The sequence below is a fragment of the Euleptes europaea genome, chromosome 1 (assembly GCF_029931775.1).
Source record: "Euleptes europaea isolate rEulEur1 chromosome 1, rEulEur1.hap1, whole genome shotgun sequence".
NCBI classification, from domain to species: domain Eukaryota; kingdom Metazoa; phylum Chordata; class Lepidosauria; order Squamata; family Sphaerodactylidae; genus Euleptes; species Euleptes europaea.
Window position 1 is genome coordinate 6,897,134 of NC_079312.1, and position 16,471 is coordinate 6,913,604.

The 16,471-nt window shown below is 47.5% G+C and overlaps 1 protein-coding gene across 1 annotated transcript; it reads right to left on the reverse strand.

The window, feature by feature from the left end:
• Positions 1–698: 698 nt before the first annotated feature.
• On the reverse strand, positions 699–16,471 carry LOC130477467 (zinc finger protein ZFP2-like). Its single transcript, XM_056849473.1, has 7 exons — positions 16,214–16,471; positions 14,088–14,136; positions 11,479–11,558; positions 9,469–9,564; positions 7,081–8,020; positions 6,577–6,912; positions 699–724 (listed from the first exon to the last, which is right to left on the reverse strand). Exons 1-7 carry the CDS (start codon positions 16,469–16,471, stop codon positions 699–701), a joined length of 1,785 nt encoding a protein of 594 aa, XP_056705451.1.

Below are 16,471 nucleotides of genomic sequence, written 5' to 3' on the forward strand. Positions count from 1 at the left end.
CTGCATGGCTCCTTCGCACATCTCCGCTCTGCTCTCAGCCTCGGTGGCATCAAGGCCTTTTCTTGATGCAGGAATAGCTGAGTCTGGCTCGCTCCTCATCCTTCCTTCCACTCCAAAGAACCTCCACCTGGATTAGCAGATCACCTGCCTCCGCTGCCAGATTCTTCTATAAAGACACGTGCCGCATTTGTGACCTCCTTAGAAGCCAAGACTGATTTGTGCATTGAGATTTTATACACACAAAAACACAGACACATGTGACATCTGCATCTGAAGAAGTGAGCTCTGATTCACGAAAGCTCAACGAATCGAGGGTGTTAGTCTTCCAAACTCTTGTTTAATATTGCTACGATAGACAAACACCAAAATGAGTGACTAAAGAGCAGGAGGGAGCAAGTAATGCCATGGTTAGAATGTCAGATTAGGTCTGGAAGATGTAGGTTCGAATCCCCCCCGCTGCGAATCCCCCCGCTGCCATAAAAGCTACCTGGGTGACCTTGGGCCAGTCACACACTCTCAGGCTGACATATCTTATAGGAGTCTCGTGAGGAGAACGTAGAGAAGGGGAGAACATGGCAGAGGCCACTTTGGGCCCCCACTGGGGAGAAAAGTAGGCTGTAAATGAGATTTTAAAACATTAAATACAAAGAAAGAGGAAGCAGCAGCCCACAGAGCCTGAATTAGTGAGGATTCCTCAGTTACTCGTTTTTTTCTGACTTTTCGTCTTCCAGAAATCAAAGCAAAAGACTTTCTATAAGGTCGCGTGCAGCTTGATTAAAGTGTTGCTAAACTATAAAGGCCAGCCACAGAAGTCACCCAGAAAATAAGGTTTCCTGGCAGGTGTAAAAAGACAGAGCAACAAGAGAAGGAAAAGCTGCAGGCCTTTTGTGAGCATTTTGTTCTGAAGGAAAGGGTGTGAACAAAATGCCCAAAGATTTTATTAGTTTTCAGAGAGGAGTTGAATAGGGGTTGCCAACCTCCAGGTGGTACCTGGAGAGCTCCCACCGTGACAGCTGATCTCCAGAGGACCCAGATCCGTTTCCCTGGAGCAAATGGGTGCTGCGGCGGGGGGCGCCCTGCTGAGGCCCCTCCCCAAATCCAGCCCTCCCCCTCCCAATTCTTCCCCGGGTCTTTCCCAGCCCACAGCTGGCGACCCTCAGCCGAAAGCCCAGGAGGTGCAGAGAGCGGATCCCAGGGAGGGCTCAGCTCTGCCTCCAGCCAAGGGGAGGGAGCTCCCAGAGAGCAAGGGGGGAAACCCCCACCCCTGGGGGGGAGGAAATGGAGCCCCCCCCACACACCGGTTGATCTGGTCAAGGAACTGGAATCGCTTCACTGTGGGGGAGTATTTTGCAGGGGTCTTTGCAACACAGACCCCCAGCCCCAAATGCACCCCCCCCGGGCTATTCCACTGTCAAAACCAGGGAAGGATTTTTGCAAAGGAAATGGTCTTTAATCGCTTACCAGTTCTGTTGCAAAGTCCCTCCTGGCTTTCCTCTTCCGCCCCCCGCCCAACCGCACTCCCCCACTCACGGCCCCCCCCCACAATGGAACCGGAAGTGGCCGCTCCAAGTCAGGCGGGCTTCTTTGTTGACGCCGCTCTAGGAATGGAGGCGCCTTCCCCTTAACCCCTGGGTGGCTTCTGCGAGACGAAGGAGTGGCGCCACATTCAGCGATCCCGCACTGGCTCCCTCCTTCCCTGAACCTCAGAGGAGAGTTTGGTCTGAGTAGGGGGGTGAGGTGAGGGGTGCGACCTCCCCCTGATGTGCCTGGGGGGAGTCGAGCTTCCCCGTCTGTTATTCCCTGCTGCCCTCAGCTGTTTCCCAGCCCTGTTGTTCCCTGGGCCCCACGGAAAGGCTGATGAAGCCACCCTCAGGGAGCGAAGCAGCTTCAGACTACGGCTGGGAGCCCTCCCGAGAATGCTTGGCAAGCGGACTACGGCTGAACTGACCTGGGGGGCTGGACTAGATGACCTTCACGGCTCCCTCCAACTCCCCAGATAGCACGGGAGCGAGTCAGGCTTCATGGTCTGTGGGTCCAGTTCTTCCTTACGAAGAAGAAGAAGAAGAAGAGTTGGTTTTTATACGTCGACTTCCTCTGCCACTTAAGAGAGAATCCAGCTGGCTTACAATCACCTTCCCTTCCCCACAACAGACACCCTGTGAGGTAGGTGAGGCTGAGAGAGTGTGACTAGCCCCAGGTCACCCAGCTGGCTTCGTGTGGAGGAGCGGGGAAACAAATCCAGTTCACCAGATTAGCCTCCGCCGCTCATGTGGAGGAGTGGGGAATGAAACCCGGTTCTCCAGATCAGACTCCACCGCTCCAAACCACCGCTCTTCACCACTACACCACGCTGGCTCTTATCCACAGGTTCTACTTGGCATATTGTTTTAGGGGTACAACTGGAGCGCTAATGTGGCAACCCCGGGGAAGCTAAGCACATCTACGTCTGGTCAGAGTCTGGTTCAGAGCCCTCCTGAGCATGCTCTGTAGCTGACTACTCCTGCACTGACCTGAGGGTTGGACTAGGTGACCTTCAAGGTTCCCGCAACTGTTTCTAACCCTGCTGTGGACTGAAGAATTTCCTGCTTAGGAGCCTGACCAGCAATACATGTGGGGTAATCAAACTTAGTTCCGCTGAAATTAAAGCAGGAGCCTGCGAGGGGTATGTTTATAGGGTGACGCCATGTACTTCTGTGTCCTAACAACTTCCCCTGAGTGGTAGGGAAGCTCGAATACTGGCCAGTTCAGCTCCCCTTCTCTTCGCTAGCTGAGAACATGGAGCCAATTGGCTGTCAACCAAGTGGCTGTTTGCAGACAGTTTAACCCAGTTGGTCAGGGGTCTTTTCTAGTACAATTTGGTGCAACTGGCTGTGGACTGGGATTAGAATAATAGAATCATAGAGTTGGAAGGGACCACCAGGGTCATCTAGTCCAACCCCCTGCACAAGGCAGGAATATCATAACTAAATCCCACTCACACACCCAGTGACCCCTACTCCATGGAAGATGGCCAAGATGCCCTCCCTCTCATGAACTGCCTAAGGTCATAGAATCAGCATTGCTGACAGATGGCCATCTAGCCTCTGCTTAAAAACCTCCAGGGAAGGAGCACTTACCACCTCCCCAGGAAGCCTGTTCCACTGAGGAACCGCTCTAACCGTTAGAAAATTCTTCCTAATGTCTAGATGGAAACTCTTTTAATTTCAACCCATTGGTTCTGGTCTGACCTTCTGGGGCAAAAGAAAACTACTCGGCACCATCCTTTATACGACAGCCCTTCCAGTACTTGAAGATGGTTAGCATATCCCCTCTCAGTCTTCTCTTCAGGCTAAACATGCCCAGCTCCTTCAACCTTTCCTCATAGGACTTGGTTTCCAGACCTCTCACCATCTTCGTTGCCCTCCTCTGGATGCGCTCCAGCTTTAAACTGTGGTGCCCAAAAATGAACACAATACTTTGCCTTTTTAGCTACCACATCACACTGCTGACTCATGTTCACTGTTTGGTCTACTAAAACCCCAAGATTCTTGTCACACACACTACTGCTAAGACAAGTCTCCCCCATCCTATAATTATGCATTTTATTTTTTCTACCTAAATGCAGAACTTTACATTTATCTCTGTTGAAATGCATTTTATTGGTTTTAGCCCAATTCTCCAGCCTGTCAAGATCATCCTGTATCCTGGCTCTGTCTTCTATCATATTTGCTACCCCTCCCAATTTAATATTGTCTGCAAATTCATTTATAAAGATATTGAACAACACAGGGCCCAGGACAGATCCCTGAGGCACTCTAGTCATTCCTCTTCAAGTGGTTAAGGAACCATTAACAAGAACTCTTTGGGTGAGATCTGTCGACCAATTACAGATCCACCTAACAGTAACAGGATCTAAATCACATTTCCCCAATTTCTCAACAAGAATATTGCCATAACGCATCTGGTGGGTGTCTAGCAGAGAGCCGGTTAGTTCTCCATTCCTGCTCTCCCACACACCTGGGTTCATGGCATCTCCTTGGCATACAGAAGGTGTCAAAGACTTTCAAGGTGTTTATGAGGGGTGACCGGCTGATCAGAAACAAAACCACAAAGTGCTGAGGTGTGAATCATTACAACCCCAAGGTAACGCTACCACCAGCTCTTTACTAACCCACCAGACAGAAATCAATAAGTCAACCCTGCAAGGCAGGACACTAGCAAGTTGAGGTCCAAAAAAATTACTCTGGAAAGTGTCGCCAAAAGAAGTTTGGATTCAGACTGAAGCCCCCAAATCCAAGAACACCACAAAATACAGTGAATAGCATTTATTGAAGGGATGTGCAGAAATAGACAATATAAGAGCAGTGAACAGCAAGGATAAACTAATAAAGAGCTAAATCACTACCTCAGCACATATACAAGCATTGGTTTTCTAAATACAGATGTTAAGCTGACATTACTGAGTCCCCTCGAAGATGGCATCGAGATAAGATGTGCCGGCTACAACTCTCCGCAAGTTAAACTTATTTTAATCCTTTAAATGGGTTTCAGTCCATAATTTGAAACTGTTTTCTCTTAATTGGAGGCTAGAGATTATTTCTAACTCAATGTAGACTTTGGCTTCTTGAGCTTTCCTTGCGGCAATAAATCAGAAGGGCTCTCTTTACAATGCTGACTCACAAAGACTGAGTCCCCTCAGAGTTTCAAAGTCCAAAAAAGGTATTCCGGTCAACCTGGCCCCCAACAATCAAGAGGTGTTCCAAAGAGAGATGTAATCTACACAAGGCTAAGAGGAGAATGAAGGATTTTTTAAATGCCCAACGAGATGCATTGGCAGGATTCTAGTTGACCAATCAAATCTTACCCAGGAGACTTTATGGTGACCCCATCATATGGTGCACAGCAGGTGATCTGGTCCCTCTGCTAAGCCATGGTCCCTCTGCTAAGGGGTGTGTGGAGATACTGTCCTGCTTTTACTTGGAATAAAGAGGCTGTGGGTGATTATCGAAAACCTGCAAACTCCCATTTGACTGGATGGAGGGGAAAGAAATCTGTGTGTCCACTGTGGGAAGGGGAAAATCTCTCTCAAACTACTTCCCATCCCCTTTAAAAGAGTCTCTCTCCAGCTTTAGGTGTTTGCAGTCAAAGTCCCTTTGCAGACTGAGGACTCCAGACTAAAGGGCCACCCTCTCCCTCTTTCTCTCCTGGCCTCCTGGTGCCCTTAAGAAAAGAGGCTTCTGTTGACCCTGGCTTTTCACTAAGGGGTTACATTTACAGTCTGCTCTTGGCCTCAGGACTGTTTCTAGATATGTTTTAGGCTGCTCAATGCTTGCTTTATCTCCTGGCTTGTTGACAATTGCAGTTGTTTGGTTTTATTGGTAGTGGTAAGCTACCTTGAGCAGGTCTCTGGAGAGGTAGCATATGAATTCTTTAAGGGAAGCAGTAGAAGAAGAGTTGGTTTTTATATCCCACTTTACTCTACCTTAAGGAGTCTCAAAGTGGCTTACAATCACCTTCCCTACCTCTCCGCACAACAGGCACCTTGTGAGGTAGGTGCGGCTGAGAGAGTTCGGAGAGAACTGTGAATAGCCCGAGGTCACCCAGCAGGCTTCATGTGGGAAAACATATCTGGTTCTCCACCGCTCTTAACCACTACACCACATTGGCTTCCCTAACACTTCCAAACAAAAAGCACCTAGAGCACTTCCTAACAAATGGGAAAATTGGAATCTGACTACAGCTGTCTGCCAGAGAACACCAAATTGAAAGAAAAATTAGAGAAGTGGAGATCATAGAAAGATCATAAAGAGGTATTGGGGGCTGGAGGGAGACTGAAATTAGAGGAAAAGGGTGCACAAAAATGAAATAATGGTCAAGCTGATCTTTGCAGTACATAGTTGTGGTGGTAATTGAAAGCAATTTTACAGATTTTATTTGAAAGCATGGAAGTTCATACAGTGTGTTCAGTAGGACTGAAACACATCTTGGATCCTGTGGTGTTTCCTGATAACACAATATAACAAAGAGAGCAAACCTGAGTGGTTGCACTCAAAACCTTACTCAATTATCAGCTCAGTGACATAAAGCTCCCTGGCCTACAGTGTATATTTTCCCATATTTTCTCTCCTCCCACAGTATCCATTTTAAAAAGTTTCTTTTACAGAAAATGACACTAACAATTATTCTTACTTCCAGCCTACCAAGCGACAGCTGAATTTAGCACCAGAAGTCTAGATAGTGATGCCTGGCAAGGTTGGGTTGGAGGCTGAAGACCTTGTAAAACTGGCAAAATTCATATGGTTCCTTATGATTCATATGGTTCCTTCCACATTCCAAGCGATGATGTGGCTCCTCCTCTACTGTGGATTAATTCGTGAACAATTATCCTGTCACTCCAAGGTAACATTTCCACAATGCAAGCACAGATATAGTTTCTGAAGTGTGAATTCATTGATGGGTGTTAATTCTGAGCAAAGAACTGTCCTCACTGCAAGCATTTATAACGTTACTCCCCAGTGTGGATATGTTGATGTCTAGTAAGCTTTGAACTCCCAGCAAAGCTCTTTCCACATTGCAAGCATTTATAAGGTTTCTCACCAGTGTGGATACGCTGATGGGAAGTAAGCTCTGAACTTGAAGCAAAGCTCTTTCCACACTGCAAACACTTATAAGGTTTCTCCCCAGTGTGGATACGCTGATGGATAGTAAGGTGTGCACTCTGAGCAAAGTTCTTTCCACATTGCAAGCATTTGTAAGGTTTCTCCCCAGTGTGGCTACGTTGATGGACAATAAGATGTGCATTCTGAGCAAAGCCCTTTCCACACTGCAAGCATTTAAAAGGTTTCTCCCCAGTGTGGGTACGTTGATGGACAGTAAGCTTTGAACTCTGAGCAAAGCCCTTTCCACACTGCAAGCATTTATAAGGTTTCTCCCCTGTGTGGATACGCTGATGTTTAGTAAGCTCTGAACTCCGAACAAATCTCTTTTTACACTTCATGCATTTATAAGGTTTCTCCCCCGTGTGCATACGCTGATGGACAGTAAGCTCTGAATGCCAAGCAAAGCTCTTTCCACACTGCAAGCATTTATAAGGTTTCCCACCAGTGTGGATATGCTGATGTTCAGTAAGCTGTGAACTCCGAGCAAAGCCCTTTCCACACTGCAAGCATTTATAAGGTTTCTCACCAGTGTGGATAAGCTGATGGATAGTAAGGTGTGAACTCCGAGCAAAGCCCTTTCCACACTGCAAGCATTTATAAGGTTTCTCACCAGTGTGGATACGCTGATGTCTAGTAAGCTCTGAACACCAAAAAAAGCTCTTTCCACACTCCAAGCACTTATAAGGTTTCTCCCCACTGTGGATACACTGATGTTTAGTAAGCTCTGAACGCCAAACAAGGCTCTTCCCACACTCCAAGCATTTATAAGGTTTCTCCCCAGTGTGGATACGCTGATGTCTAGTAAGTTCTGAACACCAAACAAAGCTCTTTCCACACTGCAAGCATTTATAAGGTTTCTCCCCACTGTGGATACGCTGATGGATAGTAAGATGTGAACTCCTACGAAAACTCTTTCCACACTGCAAGCATTTATACGGTTTCTCCCCAGTGTGGATACACTGATGGACAGTAAGCTGTGAACTCCCAGCAAAGCTCTTTCCACATTGCGAGCATTTATAAGGTTCCTCCCCAGTGTGGATACGCTGATGGACAATAAGTTGTGAACTCCCAGCAAAGCTCTTTGCACAGTGTGAGCATTTATAAGGTTTCTCCCCAGTGTGGATACGCTGATGGACAGTAAGCTGTGAACTCCGAACAAAGCTCTTTTCACACCACAAGCATTTATAAGGTTTCTCCCCAGTGTGTATATACTGATGTCTAGTAAGCTCTGAACTCTCAACAAAACCCTTTTCACACCACAAGCATTTATAAGGTTTCTCCCCAGTGTGGATATGCTGATGTCTAATAAGGTGTGAACTCTTAGCAAAGCTCTTTCCACACTGCAAGCATTTATAAGGTTTCTCGCCCGTGTGGACACGCTGATGGATAGTAAGCTCTGAACTTGAAGCAAAGCACTTTTCACACTGCAAGCATTTAAAAGGTTTCTCCCCAGTGTGGATACGTTGGTGGACAGTAAGATATGAACTATGCGCAAAGCTCTTCCCACAGTGCAAGCATTTATTCGGTTTTCCCCCAGTGTGGATACCTTGATGGCCAGTACCATCTCCCTTCCAAGCAAAGCTCCTTCTACGATCCAAGCATTTATCAGGTTTCTCTCTTGTGTGGAGTCTCCACTGTGTATCAAGCACCTGGGATTCAGCAGCCTGAGAAGCAGAGCATTCATTCCCCCTCTTCCTTTTTGTTCCAGCATTTCTTTTTTGCTGTTTTCCGTCAAGCAGAAGGTATTGTGGTTCACCCTCGGGCTTTTTCTGGGGACCATCAGCCACTGCAATAAACAGAAATGCCTGGTAAGACTTCCAAGGAAAAGCAAAATCAAGTAAAGAAGACCATTAACTGCTCTTCATAATGAATAAACCGGAATCACTTAAAGGATAGTGCAATTCTGCCCTGTATGAATCAGCTGTTGATGCTTCCTTGGAGGGTAGTTTCAGCTGTTGATGCTTCCTTGGAGGGTAGCCCAGTTGAGCCTCCATGTTTAGAACCAGTGTCTCTCTGAAGAGGGAGGCTTTGGAGCTGATCCTCTTATTTGTGAAACTTCCAGGGACTCTAGTTGACCACTGTGTAAAACAGGAGGCTGGACAAGAGGGACCTTTGGCAAATCTCTTTCTATATTTGAACACAGAACTGACTGCGTTCACTGGACAGGGAGTTTGGAGCAGAGCTTTACACCTGAACTATGGAGACCCAATTTGAGCTCCAAACTCATAAAGCTCACCGGTCTCCAGCTCCCAAAAGGTTCGGCCTCCTAAGCCTTGTATTCTGTGGCTTTGCCTGCAGAGCTGAGGCAGGTGGTGACTGGAGACGGGGGGAATGTCCCCCCCTTGAAACTTATCTGGAGCTGACCTAACCAGGTGAAAACTTTTCTTTTCCAACCAGGCTTTAACTTGGGGGTTTATCATTTTAGCTGTTTTAGGATCGTCTTTAAATTTGAGGAGCATTCTCAGGAAATTTTTGAGGCCAGTTGGTAGCTTTTTTACACTCCTGTGAGTGTAAACTGATTGTTTAGGCAGTATTTACGATTTTATGCTATTGTTTTGAGTTTTGTACCAATTTGAGCAAGTCGGTGAATAGGCATCATAGAAATGAATTAATGTGTATTCAAGCTGAGCTCCCAATGAACATTTCCCATCAATCTTAGGTACAAACCAGCCAGCATTTTGTTCCTGTTTTAACTTGGCTTTCTTTTTTGAGAAAGCTTTCCTGGCCATTCTCAGACTGTTGCCTCTTGAGAAATCCCTCTGTTCCCTAACTGGTGAAATTTAGCCCAAGAGAAGTCCTACCCACTTCCACCATACAAGTAGGAAGATACCTGTTGAACTCTCTGTTTCCTCTGCGTCTTGGACAAGTGAATCTCCTGCTTCTTCCACTTGGGACATGGAATCAGGTTGGAGAAGCTGAAGCCCTTCTACGAGGAAAAAAAAACAGACCAGTGACTTCCAGATATTCCAATTCTGAGAAATATACAGCTATTAAACCAAACTTGAGCATAGACAGAGCCACTCTTTCCCTCCAACTTAGAATGGGAAAAGTGCACCTGCTGAACTGAATTCCAGAGAAGCTTCAGAGGCAGGAATTCAGCAAGTGAAGTTCATCAGGACATAAAGCCAAATTTCACCAGCTGAAATCCTGTTTTTTTATTTTTTATTTGTTACCTCAGGGCTCTGCCACCTCATTTTACTGAATCTGGGGCCATGCTTAAGCCTACACTGGTGTAACAGTCAAGTTTATTTACGGTCAAAGACTAGCAACAGTTAAGACAATTCCAGCCATATTAAAATTATCGAATATCACCATTACAATAATACAGCACATCTCTGATCCAAGGTGATAAATCCCTAGTCTAAAAACATCATACACACCTACACACAATTTGTTAATATATTGCATTAGCAAAAAGTATATTTAAAACATTTAAATATCTATACATTAATTATAATTAATAAGAGTGTTTAAAATTTAAGCTACCCTCTTCTGTCTTATTGAGCATGCGAGTGTACAAACGTTTGCCACCTTAAGGGTGGTTTCATTGGAACAGTCAGCAAGGAGGAGGTCAGTATAAAAGGAATTTAGTCTTCCTGGATATTTGCACAATATTGGCCTGATAAACCTAGATCTAATCTCCTGATAAAAGCAGGACTGGTGTAACAGGAATAAACACAGCAGAAGGGCCCCAATTTATCCTCTCTTCCCCCTCCGCCCCACACTTATCCTCCTCAAGTCCCAGGGGAAAGTGTAATGTCCTCAGTGCAAGCAAAGGTCTTTTTGAACTTTGGATAATGCATATTGAGGGCTAAATACAAATATTATTATTGCTGTTATTACTTCAAATGTTCCTTTCCATGGCTGCGCTGAAAGGCCCAAGAGGAGGCCTCGTTGACATCCCACAAACTGTTGTGGAGGCCAATCCCCCTCCTGCCCTCCTTTCAATGGATTTTCACCCCTGAAGAACAATGAAGTCACTCAGTCCTCAATGGGTACTCGGGGGTGGGGGGGTGGGCAGAGCTCTCCTTCTCTGTCGTGTTTGTTTTCCTTTACAAACATTTTTGCTTCCGCACTAATATTAACGGAGTCCAGTAAGTATGCAGAACCCCCTCCCTTGCCTGCCTTTGGACCTTCTACATTCCACTATTCCATTGGAAGAGCCCTACTAGGGTCCTTACTAGTGGTGGTGGAGGAAAGTGCTGTCAAGTCACAGCCGACTAATGGCAATCCTGTACGGTTTTCAAGGCAAGAGACGGACAGAGGTGGTTTGCCATAGCCTTCCCCTGCATAGAGACCTTGGAATTTCTTGGTGGTCTCCCATCCAAGTACCCAACTGGAACGACCCTCCTTAGCTGTTGAGATCGGGCTAGCCTGGGCCATTCAGGTCAGAGCTGGGATCCTTCTTAGAAGGAATGTTTTCCACCTTCAGCATGTCTGAATCCAGGGAAATGAGAGCCTTACCCAGAGAGGCCACATTCTGATAATTGTCCTCCATGACTTCCTTGTGAAGCCTTCTTTGGTCTGGATTCAGCAGGGCCCACTCCTCCACGGTGAAATGAACAGACACCTCCTCAAATGTCCTCAGACCCTGGAAAGAGAAAGAAGAAACTCCTCTGCCATCACAGATAATGTAACAACCCTTCTCCTTCTTAGGGGCATTCCAAAAGGACTATACTTAGATATTTGATTTCAGGGTTTAAACCTTCATCAGATGTTTTCATTTTCTACCCAGTGAGCAGCACAGAGAGCAGCTAAGGGAAAAGAGATAGAAATTCTCCCCGGCCTAGGGAGGGTGTGGGGAGACACCCGAGGGCATGATCCAGAGGTTCACACTTACCTGATCGGGCAGCATGGAAGCCGTTTTTTCTCCATCACAAAGAGATGGCAAAGAAGGTATCATTGGCTTTATGCTATCACCTGAAAGATAAAAAAGTCAATGGAAGGCGCTCCCCATTAAAAACGTTTAATTTTTAATTAATTAATATCTCAGATTCCAACTTGTAAAATTGGATTAAAATACATTTATTTTGTTTTTACAACAAAACAGGGGTCGAAATAAACCACACAAACCGAATAACAAAGTCTGGATAAGAATGATGTCATATAGTGACTGATGAGGAGGCCAGCAGTAGAAAGCCAGGGTGGGTTCAGGAAGTGGCCCCAATGAATATATAGAACCTTGGTATAGAACCGTCGCTGTGCTTAACCGCAAGCCTGGTGAAACCTGGTGTCTTGCAAACCCTGAGAAACTGAGTTAGGTCTCTCAGATTTTGGATCTCCCTAGACAGAGAGTTCTGCCACGTAGGGGCTGGCTGAGCACAGCTGGAAGATCTTTGGGCCAGGGACCACTAGCAGATTATCTCCTGATGAGTGTAATGCTCTCCGAGGCATATACTGTGAAAGGTGGTCCCATAAATACGAGGGTTCCCGGCCACTTAGGGTTTTGAAAGTAAGCACCATCACCATGAACTTGATCCAGTATTTAATCTGGAGTCAATGCAGCGGTCGTATATGTGTGCTCTCATCAGGGTCCCTGTAAGGACCCGCATTGCTGCACTGTATTGTTAGAAGAAGAGTTGTTTTTTATATGCAGATTTTCTCTACCTTTTTAAAGGAGAATCATAACAGTTTACAATCTCCTTCCACAGGAATGAGCCTGTGTATTTGGATTTCCAAAAGGCTTTTGACAAAGTCCCCCACCAAAGACTGCTAAGCATACTTCATAGTCATGGGATAAGAGGACAAGTCCTTTTATGGATTGAAAGCTGGATGGAATAATAGGAAGCAGAGAGTGGGAATCAATGGTCAGTTCTCCCAATGGAGGGATGTGAGCCATCTGTGTTGGGACCGGTGCTTTTCAACCTGTTCATCAATGACCTGGGATTGGGGGTGAACGGCGAGGTGGCCGTTTGCAGAGGACCCCAAATTATTTAGGGTGGTTAAAACAAAATCAGATTGTAAAGACCTCTACAAAACTGGATCTCTACTAACTGGAAGAATGGGCATTAAAATGGCAAATGAGATTCAATGTGAGCAAGTGTGAAGTGATGCATATTGTGGCAAAAAATCCCAACTTCACGTATACACGGATGAGATCTGTGCTTAGGGCTGTTTAGCTTGGAAAGAAGGCAGTTAAGGGGAGACATGACAGAGGCCTATGAAATTATGCATGGTATGGAGAGAGTGGACAGGGAGAAGCTTTTCTCTCTCATGATATTAGAATGCGGGGTCATCAGCTGAAGCTGGAGGGTGAGAGATTCGAGACTGCTAAAAGGAAGTATTTCTCCACACAATGCATAGTTAAACTGTGGCACTCCTGCCCCAGGATGTGGTGATGGCTGCCCACTTGGAAGACTTTAAAAGGAGAGTGGACATGTTCCTGGAGGAGAGGGGTATTCATGGCTACTAGTAAAAATGGATACTAGTCATGGGGCATACCTGTTCTCTCTAGGATCAGACGAGCATGCCTAATATATTAGGAGCTGTGAAACACAGGGAGGATAATGCTGCTGCAGTTGTCTTGTTTGTGGGCTTCCTAGAGGCACCAGGTTGGCCACTGTGAAAACAGACTGCTGGACTTGATGGGCCTTGGTCTGATCCAGCATGGATTTTCTTATGTTCCCTTCCTCTCCCCACAACAGACACCTTGAGGCTGAGAGAGCTCTAAGAGAACTGTGATTACCCCAAGGTCACCGAGCCGGCTTCATGTGTAGCAGTGGGGAAACCAACCCGGTTCACCAGATTAGAGCCCGCCACTCATGTGGAGGAGTAGGAAATCAAACCTGGATCTCCTGATTAGAGTCCACTGCTCTTTACCACTACATCACGGTGGCTCTCAATTGATAATTATTGATAATAATAACAGAATATCATATTTACTAAGAATGAGGAGACCAGGGATGTGAAAGTGCCAAACATGGGTATTTACAGAACGATCCAAGATAATTTCTTGATAGAACTTCACCCACTCCAGAATTTAACACCCACTTAGATCCAACATAGTTTTAATACCACCGACTACCCCCTTTCACCACCATCCTTCTCAGTTCGTCAGCTCTGGACACTCCTTGCCCTATCTATAAGTGGGTAGCAAAAAGCTCTTGACTTGAAAGTATTGGAAGTTACTACGGCATAAGAGCTCCTGAAAGCCTGTGACTTCGTAGCTCTTTCTATTGGCCCAATGCGCTATTTTCCCCATTTTTGACATTATTCAGCATCATTTGAGTTTGGAGACATTTCTGTCTTCAACTCCCTTACTGTGTTTGTCCAATTCTCCTGCAGTGATTTTAAATCAATTCTTGGTTTCTACTTTCCGAATCAAAATTTCTAAACTGAGAGGGTGGAGTGGAGCATCTTTCCCACCCAGGAATGGGGGGTGGGCATCAGAGCAGCCCCCCTACGGTCAAGCAGGCCATCTAGTGGGAATGAGACCCATTTTCACCTTACCTGGCAAAGCTGCTCTGTGGTAACACTCCTCCGCCATCCTCTCCTGCCCCTGAAACAGAAGTGGGGATCGGTGAAAGGAAAGGCTGGTGAGAAAGGCAAGAGGAAAACATGCAAAGGGGTTTTCCAAAGAGTTGTGGCAATCCCTGTCGATTTCGAGGGGATCTTTGATCTAATCCTATGCTTCCGTACACTAGCTAGATGGAAAATTCTCACCTGCTGGTCCCAATTCTTGTCCTCTGCCTGGCTCAGGAGGAAGCCTTCTGCTAGGGCCACCGCCTGGGAACTGGTCTCTGGCCCACATTCCTTGACCCAGCTCTCCAGGGGCGGGGGCAGGATGGACAGGAATTGCTCCAGGATCACCAGGTCCAGCATCTCTTTCTTGCTGTGCCTTTCTGGCTTCAGCCACCAGCGACAAAGATGGTGGAGTCGGCTGCAGATCTCTCGGGGGCCCTCAGCATCCTGATAGCAGAAGTGCCTGAACTGCTGGCGACACACATCTCGAGGCAGGAGGCTGTTGTCTCCCAGGCTCTTCTGCACGGGTCCATTGCACATCTCCGCTCTGCTCTCAGCCTCGGTGGCATCAAGGCCTTTTCTTGATTCAGGAACAGCTGAGTCTGGCTCGCTCCTCATCCTCCCTTCCACTCCAAAGAACCTCCACCTGGACTAGCCAGATTCTTCTATAAAGACACGTCCCACATTTGTGACCTCCTTAGAAGCCAAGACTGATTTTTGCATTGAGATTTTATACACACAAAAACACACACACGTGTGACATCTACATCTGAAGAAGTGAGCTCTGATTCACGAAAGCTGAAAGAAGTCTTCCAGACAAATGTTTGATATTGCTACAATAGACAAACACCGAAGTGACTAAAAAGCAGGAGGGAGAAAGTAGTGCAGTGGTTAGAATGTCAGATTAGGTTTGGGAGATGCAGGTTCGAATCCCCCCGCCATAAAGCTACCTGGGTGACCTTGGGACAGTCACACACACTCAGGCTGCCATATCTTACAGGAGTCTTGTGAGGAGAAAGTGGAGAAGGGGAGAACATGGCAGGCCACTTTGGGCCCCTACTGGGGAGAAAAGCAGGCTGTAAATGAGATTTTAAAACATTAAACACAGACGAAGAGGAAGCGCAAGAAAGCAGCAGCAGCCCACAGAGGCTGAATTAGTGAGGACTCCTCAGGTTCCCATTTTTTCTGACCTTCCGCCTTCCAGAGATCAAAGCAAAAGACTTTCTAAAAGGTCACCCGCAGCTTGATAAAAGTGTTGCTAAACTATAAAGGCCAGCCACAGAAGTCACCCAGAAAATAAGATTTCCTGGCCGGTGTAAAAAGACAGAGCAACAAGAGGAGGAAAACCTGCTGGCCTTTGGTGAGCAAATGCCCAAAGAGAAGAGATTTTGCTAGTTTTCAGACAGGAGTTGAATAGGGGTTGCCAACCTCCAGGTGGTACCTGGAGAGCTCCCACTGTGACAGCTGATCTCCAGAGGACCCAGATCCGTTTCCCTGGAGCAAATGGGTGCTGCGGAGGGGGGCGCCCTGCTGAGCCCCCCCCCCCAAATCCAGCCCTCCTCAGTCTTCACCCTCCCAATTCTTCCCCAGCCCACAGCTGGCGACCCTCAGCCGAAAGCCCAGGAGGTGCAGAGACCGGATCCCAGGGAGGCTCAGCTCTGCCTCCAGCCAAGGGGAGGGAGCGCCCAGAGAGCAAGGGGGGAAAACCCCACCCCTGGGGGGGGAAATGGAGCCCCCCCCACCCCCCGTTGATCTGGTCAAGGAACTGGAATCGCTTCACTGTGGGGCGGGGTATTTTGCAGGGGTCTTTGCAACACAGACACCCCCCCCAAACGCCCACCCCCCCGGGGGCTATTGCACCGTCAAAACCAGGGAAGGATTTTGCAAAGGAAATGGTCTTTAATCGCTTACCAGTTCTTTTGCAAAGTCCCTCCTGGCGTTCCTCTTCCGCCCCCCCAACCGCCCCCCCCTCCCCCACTCCTGTCCCCCCCCCACAATGGAACCGGAAGTGACTGCTCCAGGTCAGGCGGTCTTCTTTGTTGACGCCGCTCTAGGAGCGGAGGCGCCTTCCCCTTAACCCTTGGGTGGCTTCTGCGCCCAGGGCCCAAAGGGACCTTCTCGCCCAGCTCCGCCCTGCCGGAGGCGGCATCTGCGGGCCCAGCCAGCCCCATCACGCCTTTGCAAGCGGTGGCCCAGGGGAGGCGGGGCTGGAGCCCCTTGCCCACCCCCAACTGCTGCTGCTGCTGCCCATCCTGGCCTCCAAGGGGCGACCCTGGGAAGGGAGCAGCCCAGCCAGCGCCTGGGAAAGGCTCTATCTGTATAGACATGTGGCTCCAGCCAGTGAGCCCGGCCAGAGGCGGAAGGAGCCACAT

What these genes read in the sequence shown, in the direction of transcription:
- LOC130477467 (XM_056849473.1), bottom strand. Translation starts at nt 16,471, where the DNA reads ATGTGGCTCCTTCCGCCTCTGGCCGGGCTCACTGGCTGGAGCCACATG. An exon ending in CTTCCATGCTGCCCGATCAG is followed by an intron (nt 9,565 to 11,478) that starts GTAAGTGTGAAC and finishes TTTTCCTCGTAG; the next exon opens with AAGGGCTTCAGCTTCTCCAA. An exon ending in ACATCAGCATATCCACACTG is followed by an intron (nt 6,913 to 7,080) that starts GTGGGAAACCTT and finishes GTATCCACACAG; the next exon opens with GGGAGAAACCTTATAAATGC.